We start from the raw sequence: 12,500 nt of genomic DNA, 5'->3' as shown, positions 1-12,500 counted from the left end.
AAAAACCAAACCATACCCAACCCTATAGACATGTCACTACTGCTGTCACAGTTGAAGGTGTTTTCACTGTTGATTTGTTTCAATGTTTCACTGTTTTTTAACTCTAATAAATGCAACATCTTTCCAAAAGCCAGCGAGTAATAATCGTGATTTCAGTATTGACCGAAACTAACTCTGAGTCCGTCTGCTGCTTCCAGTGATCCCGACTGAACCCCCGACTGAACCTGAGCCGTACACAGACTACCAATATCCTGATATTGGTGAGAGACACACACACACACACACACACACACACACACAGAGAGCGTTTCACTATCTTCGTGGGGACCCATCATTGACATAATGCATTCCCTAGCCCCTTACCCTAACCTTAACCCTTACCTTCACCCTAACCATAACCTAATTTTAACCCTAATCCTAAAACCAAGTCTTAACCCTCAAACAGCCCTTTGAAGATGTGGGGTCCAGCATTTTGGCCCCACAAAGCTGTCCGGACCCCACAAGTATACTGTATTTTAGTTTTTGGACCCCACGAATATAGTTAAACAAGCACACACACACACACACACATACACACAGGCACAGACACACCCCTAGTGGAAACCTGGGGGTACCTTGTAGATATGAACTTGAGAAGCATACAGTCCACCTTTCCATGTGTTTCTCTGACAGATGATGATTACTGGAAACCGGACGATGAGTACTGGGATGCCGAGCCCACGCCACCCCGGCCTCAACCCAAAGATCCGATAACGGATCTCCCGTACGACTCCGGGAAGCCAGAGGAGAGAGAGCCGACCACTCCCACCCCCGACGCCTACGATGACTTCTGGAAACCAGACGAGAGAGAGCCGACTGCTCCCGCGCCCAACGCCTACGATGACTACTGGACGCCAGACGAGAGAGAGCCTACCGCTCCGGCGGCCAATGTTTACGATGACTACTGGACGCCAGATGACAAAGACCTGTACGTTCCCGTGACTGATGACTACGACCGTTTCCGGAAAGAGACGGAGCCAACGCCGCCGGGCCCAAAGGTTGATGGGAAAACAGATGACACCGATTACTGGGACGCCACATGTGAGTCTGACTCTCCGTTCTACCCCGCTGAGTTTTGAAGTGGGAATTATGTCTAAAATACAGGCCCAAAATAAGGCCCTAAGGCCAGATAAATCTCACTCCAATTACCTAATTCCCACGCCTTCTTTAATCAGACTTAAGTTGACCAGAACACAAGGATCAATCTGAGACGAAAAGTTCCGTTAAGCAACGTTTACTGAGTCCAGCATAAAAGGTTACACAGTCCCTCCAGAAAAACGTGATTATGCGATCACATAATTCAACGCATAATCAGCCAAAGTATGCATATTAATGCAGGGGGGGGGGGCATCTTTTCAAATACGCCGCACTTTCACCGCATAAATTGCCGTTTTCCGCGCAAAATATGCGGGGATTGCATGATTTCATAATCTCCGCATTTTCGTTGCAAAAAAGTCCCATATATCTTAGCAGAAAGTTGAAAAATGTTGCGTTTACTTCACACAAGAGCAGCCATTTTCCCCTGTTGCCATGGGAACGTTATGAAGTGATGTAATTACGCGACGTGAACATCATCGAAAAGCCGCAAACCCCGCGATGAAGCCACGATGAAACCGCAGTTTTTGCAAGTTCCCGCAATTTCATTGCATAAAATTGCATAAATATCCCGCATATTCCATCGCATTTTTTAAGAAAACGTGACGCATAATCAAGGATTTTAGCCCAAAACAATCACAAAAAAACTCCGCATTTTTCAGGAAGGACTGAGTAGTGACATGTCTACCGTAGTAGTGGTAGACATGTAGGGTTGGGAACCGAAACGCGGTGCCAATAGGGCACCGGTTCCGACCTAAACGGTAGTAACGAGTAGTTCACGAACAGCATCTAAGTTTCCCTAGCAACAGACATCCAGTCAGAGCTGGTCCACCAAGATCTTGTCTGAAAATGAGCTCTGATCTGTTCTCTCCCTCAAGCTTTTATCCTCTCCTCACAGGAGGTGTCTCTTTAGCCTGGCTCCGCCCTCCTACGTATTTGCGGTATATTCTTGGGTTTTCTCTGGCCAAATATTTGGTGGTCCAATCAGCAAACAGAGGGAGTGGCTGAGAACGATGACGTTGATGACGTGCGCTAGAAACATACGAGCGAAGCCATTCGGTCCGTTGTGGCAACGCTGCCGAATATCCAGAAGTTAAAGGAGAATTCCGGTCGATTTTAACCCGTAGCTCTGTTGTTTGTAAATTTGGAGTGCTGTCAGTAGCAAGAAAAATGAAAACAATCGGTGCTGCCTACACTGTGACAAAAAAAAGACAGTCTGTGAGTCTTCACCATTGCCATGGTTACCTTATGCATGCGCATGCACGATAGCTGTTCAACTTTTGAACTCCAGCCGGCCACTCTGCAGGCTGAGTTGTGGTGTGGTGTCAGGTTACTATGGAAATAACCGCAGCAAATCGTTTTTTGGGGGGGAAAATACGTTTTGGAATATTGGATTGTATGAGTTCGGCAATCGACTAGTGTGGACTTCACCAGAAACCAGGAAATAAACAGAGGTATGGATTAACACAACTTTTATGCATTTCTGTCACATCTCCTGCAGTCAGATTCGCTGTTCCCTCGGTAGGAATAACTGCACATGGGGAGGCACTTGTAATGACATCTCCAACATGTTTAGAGGCTAAAAACAAGTTTAAAACTTGCCCTGTTTAAGCCTGTTGGGTGCTAACGCTAGCAGGAGGATAACACGGTGTAGGCAGCACCAATTGGTTTAATTTTTGTCGCTACTGACAGCACTCCAAATTTACAAACAACAGAGCTACTAGGGTTGAAATCGACCGGAATTCTCCTTTAAAGCCCGAGCAAGAACAATCTTTGCTGAGTTGTGTTGGTGGCCATGATGTTGTGGTCCTCCTCCCCACGGGGTTCGGGAACAGTTTGATTTTCCAGCTCGCTCCGTTAGTGGTGAAGGAGTTGGCTAAGGCTAACGCTAGCGATGCTAAGCCGACGTCACGCCCAAACGTTAGCGATTGGTTATGGCAGATCCAGAGTGGCTCTGGGCAGATCCAATAGTTTTAAACTTCAACAGAGTACCCGCCTTCAAGGAAGTTAACACTTGTCAATGGAGAGAGGCCAGACTCTCTGGACCAATGAAATGGACCAGAGTCTGGTAGGACCAGGCTAATGTACCAGAGTCTGGTAGGACCAGGCTATTGGACCAGAGTCTGGTAGGACCAGGCCAATGGACCAGAGTCTAGTAGGACCAGGCCAATGGACCAGAGTCTGGTAGGACCAGGCTAATGGACCAGAGTCTGGTAGGACCAGGCTAATGGACCAGAGTCTGGTAGGACCAGGCTAATGGACCAGAGTCTGGTAGGACCAGGCTAGTGGACCAGAGTCTGGTAGGACCAGGCTAATGGACCAGAGTCTGGTAGGACCAGGCTAGTGGACCAGAGTCTGGTAGGACCAGGCTAATGGACCAGAGTCTGGTAGGACCAGGCTAATGGACCAGAGTCTGGTAGGACCAGGCTAGAGTACCAGAGTCTGGTAGGACCAGGCTAGTGGACCAGAGTCTGGTAGGACCAGGCTAGTGGACCAGAGTCTGGTAGGACCAGGCTAATGTACCAGAGTCTGGTAGGACCAGGCTAATGGACCAGAGTCTGGTAGGACCAGGCTAATGGACCAGAGTCTGGTAGGACCAGGCTAGTGGACCAGAATCTGGTAGGACCAGGCTAATGGACCAGAGTCTGGTAGAACCAGGCTAGTGGACCAGAGTCTGGTAGGACCAGGCTAGAGTACCAGAATCTGGTAGGACCAGGCTAGTGGACCAGAGTCTGGTAGGACCAGGCTAGAGTACCAGAATCTGGTAGGACCAGGCTAGTGGACCAGAGTCTGGTAGGACCAGGCTAGTGGACCAGAGTCTGGTAGGACCAGGCTAGTGGACCAGAGTCTGGTAGGACTGGTAGTGTCTACTTGTTTCTAGACAGAAACTGGTATCTTCACAGACACACACGCCAAGGTCGGGGCCTCTGTGTGGTGCAACTTCCTCTTTCGTTCTCGCAACCTTGAAACAATGCACCTCTACGCCATAAAAGCCTAAACTACTGTATTTATATGACTTCAGCTTAACTTCCTGTGCATCAGAGGTCACCCTGAGTTCTTTTAACCACTTCCTCAATGACTAACAGCTCTTTTGCAACGAGCACATACACACATTTCTCTGAGGATGTTGGTCAAACATGAATAAGATGATCCGTTGTTGTTGCATTATAGTCTCCCAGTGCCAGCTGTCTCTCCACAGCACTCTGGCTACACCACAGATGCATTCTGGGATAGGAAAAACAAACTCTCTGGGTTGTTTGCATTTCTTTAAACCAATCACAACGGACACAGTGATGGTGGCTCTGCTAAATAGTCTCAAACACACACACACACACACACACACACACACATACATACAAACACACACACACACACACACACACACAGACACACACACACACACACACACACACACACACACACACACTCTCAGTGACGGTGTCTCTGCTAAATAGTCTCAGGAAGGAATTTGTTCTGGTGGAACATTTGCACCTCGCTAAAGAAAACTCCTCATCCAATATTAAATGAAGTTAACTGTTGACACGATGCAGTAACGGGAGATATTTAAATGAGCTGATACATGGTTACACCTGATTGGCTCTTACCAGAGTATCTCCGTGTGACTTCGTCCACCAATCAGTCCTCAAACCTCCCAGTTAGAGAGGAAATGACCTAAACATATTCTTATTACATCGTACAAGCAGTCCTGAAAGACTGGTGTTTTCTCAAGCAGAGAAGAGAACGATAGAGGTAAAGACAGAAACCGATCATCAGCTCGCTCGGAGCATGCAGCGAAGCCGACAGATGAGGCAGAGACTAGAACGTAGCGAGCAAGACGACGCAGAACGAGTAAGCGGAGAGAAAGAGAAGCGAGGCGAGAGCTAGAAGAGAGAGAGAGCAGAGCGAAAGAGAGAGACGAGAAAGCGAGCAGCGATGACGAGAAAGAAGAGCGCGAGAGAGAGAGAGAGCGAGAAAGAGAAGGAGAGATAGAGAGAGAGAGATCGAGAGCGAGCAGAGAGTGAGAAAGAGAGACAGAAAGAGCGAGAGTATAGAGTGAACGCGATGAAGAATAGAACAGAGAGCAGAGATAGAGAAGCTAGACGAGCGAGAGTACGGAGATAGAGATCGAGCTCGCTCTACGCGAGATCGCTAGCAGCTCTACTCATCGCATCATACTTCTCCTCCGCTGCTATCTCCTCTATAACGCTCTCCCTCTCTCCCTCTCTCTCTCTCTCCCTCCCTCTCTCCCTCCCTCTCCCTCTCTCTCTCCCTCTCTCTCTCTCTCCCTCTCCCTCTCTCCTTAGAGAGGAAATGACCTAAACATATTCTTTATAAATCTTTACAATCATTCCCTGAAAGAACCGAGCAGGTCTGACTTGTTGCACCGTCCTCATCTTCTTCAGAACTTGATATTTTCAGCGTGTAGCTCACTAGCTACAAGTTTGTTGTTGTTTCAGAAGAGAACGGAGTTTGAGAACAGCAAACACGCCGTATGTCAGGCAATCATCCTGGAAATGTGCTTCTGTTGATCCAGACTATGTTTTATTTGACTTCAAAGTCCACTTTTTACCCTCTGAACCTCAACCCTCCACCTTCGGCCTGTACATGCATGTGAAATGTTAGTGGTCCCCCCAAAATCCCTTCTCCCTTCCTTCAGACATTTTCAGAAGGAGGATTTTGTTGAAACTGATTTTGGAGGCTGTAATTTGTGGTGCTGTTGATCTGTGTTGCATTAAAATGAGAGTGGAAGGGGAGGAGAAAGCATTACAGCTACAAACTTCAGCTAATCTCCTTTTTTAGGATGTAATTTACAGACTTAATACTGTATATAGTCTTCCAGACTGATCTCATGAAGTGGTGTATGTATGACACGCCAATTCATATGCCATTATTGGCGTGTTATCAAGACGCATACTCGCTTTTCAGCGTGTTTATCAACGCCGTTTGGCCTCCATTGACTTACATTACTTTGTGATTGCGTGTGAATTGACGCCGTAGCGAGTAGTATGAAAGGGGGGGAATCTGCATAGGGAGGTTGGTCGTGGGGGAGGACGGGTCAAACACAGGACTTTCACCAGGAGACCGGGGACCAGGTCCTGCGTGTCACGTTTCCTAAACCCAACCTGTTCACTGTATACGGCGCTCAAAATGCGTACAGAAAACACGCCACTTGGCTTTAGAAAGTGGGCGTGTATGCAGGGCTCGACATTACGGCTTGTCCGCTTGTCTGGGACAAGTGAATTTTTTTGTAGGGCAAGTGGAAGAGAAATTTACTTGCCCCACTGGACAAGTTAAAACTCAAACAAAATAAAATGCCGTGTTACTTTATGTTACGTGCCACTCATTACGTCTATTTTACCGATACGGGACACGTTTGTTTCTACTGTTTCAACTGAATTGTATTAATGTTAATAGTTTGGATGCCTTCAGCGGTTTGTTCGAATTCTGCATTAGCAAAACACAAAAAAAAAATAATAATTATAAAATGATAAATCTTTACCCGGACAAGTGACTTTTGTGCATGGACAAGTGAAACGTAAATGTACTTGTCCAAAGGACAAGTGCCTCAAAAAGTTAATGTCGAGCCCTGGTGTATGTTTACGCGCTAACACGCCACGTGGCGTGTATGTTTACGTCCGCTGTATACAGCGTAGACATCCACGCGGATGGCTCAAAATGCGTACAGATAACACGCCACTTGGCTTTAGGAAAGTGGGCGTGTATGTTTACGCAAAGTCATGATGTCATGTTGGCAGTGTTGTATAAAGTACTAGAAAGCAATACTTGAGTAAAAGTACAAGTATCGTACTAGAAAAAGACTTTGGTAGAAGTGAAAGTTACCTTTTAGAATATTACTTAAGTAAAAGTCTTAAAGTATCTGATATATACTGTATTTAAGTATCAAAAGTAATTTTCTGATATTTAATGTACTTAAGTATTTGAAGTAAAAGTAAAAAGTTTTTTTTTTTTTTTTTTTTTTTTTTTAAAAAGCAAGCGGTTAGAACTTTTATTGTGAACTTTATTGTGGCTTTCTTATAGTAAAGTATAAAGCATATTCAGGGTTCCCATATCTTCTTATCATCCGGTAGGAAGAATCTTTCATTCCAATGTACAGAAACTTTTCTTGCAAATACGGCCACGGGTGTATGACGTTATCTTCACCACTACCCTGTTCACCGAGGTCACCACTATCGTCGGGGTGGTCGTCTACGGTAACGGGAGGTCCTCCAGTAGGTGCTCGTGCTTCCATGGCGGTTTCAGTTGTGCGTCCTCCTCCTCCTTTAGCAACAAACAAGCACTGAAATAGAGCGCGCGGCGTGCGGAGCGTGCGTAATGCAATCTAGGAGCAGTGATTCGCCAAACCTCCCTTATTGCAGTCGCACACATTTCTTCTAATTTCATTTTTTTAGTAACGAGTAACGAAGATGCTTAGTGGAAATATAACGGAGTAAAAGTATACATTTTATCTAGGAAATGTAGTGGAGTAAAAGTGAAAGTTGACATAAATTTAAATAGCGAAGTAAAGTACAGATACGTGAAATTTCTACTTAAGTACAGTAACAAAGTATTTGTACTCCGTTACATTACAACACTGCATGTTGGTATTTCTCTGTTCTAGTATTTCTGTCTTTCGTGTTTTAATCATGAAAGCTGAGTGACTTTGCAAAGACCACAGGATGTTTCCCTGAGAGCAGAACGCATAATGTGGGGGAGATGCCGGGCCAGACCAGAGATAAGAAGAAAAGCCATGAACCGAATAACTAACTTTGACTCCCAATTCCTTTATAAAGACGCTGTTGTGAACACTCTCCAGTCGTTTTCTGTACTTATGCTGTGAGTGCTGTAAAACAGACTCACGTTGCAAGTAAAAACGAGCTTTTGAGAGAACTCCAGTGATTTTGTCCATTCTTTGATAAGTAATTATCCCAACATCCAGGCCTCCGTCCCCCTGAAGTCAGCAGTGACTCAAGTAGTTTTTCCGTCGGCTCAGATTTAGGAAACATTGCGTCGTCTCTGTCTGGACCGGGCCGACATGTTTCCAGCACGCTGTGCCTCTGCTCTCCCAACGTTTCCACTCACAGTCTCCTGTTTCCTCCGTCTGCTTCTCACACACAAATATTCCCTCGTGTTCAACCTGTAACGGCTTTTATTTCTTCCCTCCTGCAGACGAGGTGCCAGAGAGTCTTCCGTTCCCTGATGGCGAAGAAGTCAGCCCTGAAATCAAAGTAGAAACTCTACCAGGTAACAGCTTCTCACACACGTTACAACTTGTAGTGTTGACACACATTTGTTTTTGGTCGGTATATATCGCCACGTGTGGCTCCGGTGTTGACGGCGAGTTCCAAGACTCCTTGGATCCGATTTACCATAAACTGTGTAAAATATGGACACAGGGCCCTATTTTAGTGATCTAAGCTCATGGCGTGATGCGCCTGGCGCAGGTGCGTTTAAGGCATGTTCAAATCCACTTTTGCTAGTTTGACATAACATGCAATCAACCAATCAGAGATCATCTCCCATTCCCTTTAAAAGCCAGGCGCGTTTGGACCTTGGAGCATTGCTGTTATGATGGAGGATTTACTCCGTAATATTTTTATTTGTAATCTTCTGCGTGTGTGTGTGTGTGTGTGTGTGCTGCTGTGTGTCCCTGTGTGTGTAACAAGCATAGTGTGCGCGCGCTGTGCACGAGCCTAGGATCATTTTACTAATGCTCTGTTAAAATAACAATGAAATGCTGCGTTATTGACTTTAGACCAGGTTTTTGTTGGTCAATGGTGCCATCACTTCCCACTGCCTCAAGATAGCAATACTCCCAGAATGCACCTGAACACACCTCCCTTTAAGACCAGCACGCCCAGAATGCACCTGAACACACCTCCCTGTAAGACCAGCATGCCCAGAATGCACCTGAACACACCTCCCTGTAAGACCAGCATGCCCATGGGCCACAGATGCGTGCAGGTGCATTTGCTATTTAAATGACGTGGGCGCTGGACGGGAAACAGCGCTCTAAATTATGCAGACACATCATAGGTGAGGGGAAATGGAAAACAAGCATTAAGAGAAAGTAGATTACATCGCAGTACCAATGTCTGTGGGTCCTTTGTGTCTACGATTTGTCTTTTGAAATCAAAAAGGTCCTTATGATCCCTGACTTTGATTCTTAATTATGCAGAACTTTAAGCCTGAATGTAATTGAAACGAGTGAGTTATAAAACACAGTTTTCATGGAGATAAACTTGGCTATGGAGCCCATAACCGCCGTTTGTTCCAGGCTGTAAACAGGTTTAATGCTGCTGTAAAGGTTTGGACTTCCAGCCTCAAGTGGCTGGTTTATTTTACATCATAACAAAAGTACGCACTCTTCTCAGACTAACACACACTCAACCCAAACACTGAGTCACGGCCCTCGGTGTGGCAAATCAGTCTATCTCACACACACACACACACACACACACACACACACACACACACACACTGGTCTGTAGACTTGTGACGCAGATAAAATGTTCCAGTTCAACACATGGGAATAACATCACTGTGTGTGTGTGTGTGTGTGTGTGTGTGTGTGTGTGTGTGTCTGGGTCTGTGTGTGTGTGTGTGTGTGGGTCTGGGTCTGTGTGTGTGTGTGTCTGTATGTGTGTGTGTCTCTCTGTGCCTGTGTGTGTGTGTGTGTGTGTGTGTGTGTGTGTGTGTGTGTGTGTGTGTGTGTCTGGGTGAGTGTGTGTGTGTGTGTGTGTGTGTGTGTGTGTGTGTGTGTGTGTGTGGGTGTGTGTGTGTGTGTGTGTGTGTGTGTGTGTGTGTGTGTGTGTGTGTGTGGGTGGGTGGGTGGGTTTATTCCACTGAGTCAACAAAACCTAAAAAGTGCCCTGTCATCAGATCCCAGCTCTGTTAGGATTCCTGTAAATGTAAATGAAAGATTTAACAACTTGATGAGACGGTGGGCGTCTCAGTGACATCCAAACACACAACAGTTGTTGTGTGTTTGGATGTTTGTTGTGGTGGAGTAAATCAGGGCTGCACTAACCTGTAAAACATTATTAAACGTTATTAAACTCTGTCGTCTTATAAAATCTGTCTCTGACATTTCTTTTCTTCTTTTACACAGAGGAGCCTACAGCCACTCCTCCAGAAGTAGAGCCCTGGTACGATGATTACTACGAATATGGAAGGAGTATGTACACACACACACACACACACACACACACACACACACACACACACACACACACACACACACACACACACAGAAACACACACACACACACACACACACACACACAGAAACACACACACACACACACAGAAACACACACACACACACACACAGAAACACACACACACACACACACACACACACACACACACACACACACACACACAGAAACACACACACACACACACACACAGACAGACACACAGAAACACACACACACACACACACACACACACACACACACACACACAGACAGACACACACACACACATAAAAACCCACACACACACACAGAAACACACACAGACACACACGCACACACACACACACACACACACACACACACAGAAACACACACACACACACACACACACACACACAGAAACACACACACACACACACACACAGACAAACAGACACACAGACACACACAGACACACACACACACACACTGCACGTTTATAGGTGTTTCTAAACTACACACAAAAAGTAAGGAACTGTGTGTTTTGGTAGCTAATCTTCTCTGCCAATGCCAAACATCTTTTCTTTGTTGACTCTTGTTGGATGATTGAAGTTTGAAGAAACAAGACATTGTTACAGAAGGCTGGAGAAAAGGCAGAGTCGGAAACTGAGAATAGTTTTGATGATTTAATAAACTCAAAAGAATGCACAAAAACCAAAGGAGTCCAGGAAACAAGCAGGCAACAACTGAATCCAAAAATAAAGTCCAAGTAAAACAGAAACTCAAACACGAACCGGGAAGACAAACAACCTGGAGACAAACCACACAGGAAATAAACTGGAGACAAGACAACAGACCAGGGAAACACAAGGGCTAAATAACGAGGTAACGAGGGGCAGCTGACACACACTAGGAGAGACGGGGTAATCAACAAAGGCGGGAAAACACAGGAAGTAAAACTGGACACGACAAGACAGAAAACCAGACTATCAAAATAAAACAGGAAACAGGAAATCAACTAAACACAGAAACTTGACACAACACTAGACAACACACACAAGACATACACAATCAGAATAAACAGCAAAAACAGGTAACAGCAGCCTGGCTCCTCCTCCTCACACTGGTCACCAGCCTGGCTCCTCCTCCTCATGCTGGTCACCAGCCTGGCTCCTCCTCCTCATGCTGGTCACCAGTCTGGCTCCTCCTCCTCATGCTGGTCACCAGTCTGGCTCCTCCTCCTCATGCTGGTCACCAGCCTGGCTCCTCCTCCTCATGCTGGTCACCAACCTGGCTCCTCCTCCTCATGCTGGTCACCAGTCTGGCTCCTCCTCCTCACACTGGTCACCAGCCTGGCTCCTCCTCCTCATGCTGGTCACCAACCTGGCTCCTCCTCCTCATGCTGGTCACCAGCCTGGCTCCTCCTCCTCATGCTGGTCACCAGTCTGGCTCCTCCTCCTCATGCTGGTCACCAACCTGGCTCCTCCTCCTCATGCTGGTCACCAACCTGGCTCCTCCTCCTCATGCTGGTCACCAACCTGGCTCCTCCTCCTCATGCTGGTCACCAGTCTGGCTCCTCCTCCTCACACTGGTCACCAGCCTGGCTCCTCCTCCTCATGCTGGTCACCAGCCTGGCTCACCTTTTGGTGGAGGCAGTGTGATGGTGTGGGGCGGCATCTCCCTCACTGGAAAAACGAGGCTTGTCATCATTGGAGGCAATCTCAATGCAGAGAGATATAGAGATGAGATTCTGCAACCAGTGGCAATCCCATATCTCCACAGTCTGGGACTGAACTCTATCCTCCAAGATGACAGAGACTACCTCCAGAATGGGGGGGTGGAGAGGATGGGACGGCCTGCCAGCAGTCCTGACCTCAACCCCGTTGAACACTTGTGGGATCAGCTTGGGCGTGCTGTTGGTGCCAGAGTGACCAACATGACCACGTTGGCTGACTTGCGACAATTCAATCAGGAGAAATGTTTTATTGAACAAGAGCATAATTTGAACATAGTATTGGAGATTGAACTCCATCGTTATATTAATACATCTGTATTAATATATTTGATATATTAATACGTTTAATATAGGGGTAGGGAACCATGATGTAACCCCCCCGATGGAATCCAGACACCGGTGGCGGTGGAGAAGGCCGGAGGACCAGACCGAGGAGGCACTGGAGTGACAGC

The 12,500-nt window shown here is 46.5% G+C and overlaps 2 protein-coding genes across 3 annotated transcripts in view; both read left to right on the top strand.

Moving 5' to 3' along the window:
- Positions 1-12,500, top strand: part of LOC116057273 (alpha-1-antitrypsin homolog) — a 213,736-nt gene that overhangs the window by 140,013 nt on the left and 61,223 nt on the right. The gene's annotated exons all lie outside the window — the stretch shown is intronic.
- si:ch1073-459j12.1 (inactive carboxypeptidase-like protein X2) overlaps positions 1-12,500 on the top strand; it is a 50,018-nt gene that overhangs the window by 6,940 nt on the left and 30,578 nt on the right. For both annotated transcript variants that reach the window (XM_035999001.1, XM_035999002.1), the window contains 4 exons: positions 198-260; positions 673-1,080; positions 8,302-8,376; positions 10,244-10,309. In XM_035999001.1, the coding sequence (XP_035854894.1) occupies positions 198-260; positions 673-1,080; positions 8,302-8,376; positions 10,244-10,309 (612 nt within the window). The remainder of the gene's footprint in view (positions 1-197; positions 261-672; positions 1,081-8,301; positions 8,377-10,243; positions 10,310-12,500) is intronic.

Source organism: Sander lucioperca, chromosome 2 (genome assembly GCF_008315115.2).
Source record: "Sander lucioperca isolate FBNREF2018 chromosome 2, SLUC_FBN_1.2, whole genome shotgun sequence".
Lineage (NCBI taxonomy): Eukaryota > Metazoa > Chordata > Actinopteri > Perciformes > Percidae > Sander > Sander lucioperca.
Note: the sequence above shows the minus strand (reverse complement) of the source record. Positions and strands in the feature narration are given on the sequence as shown.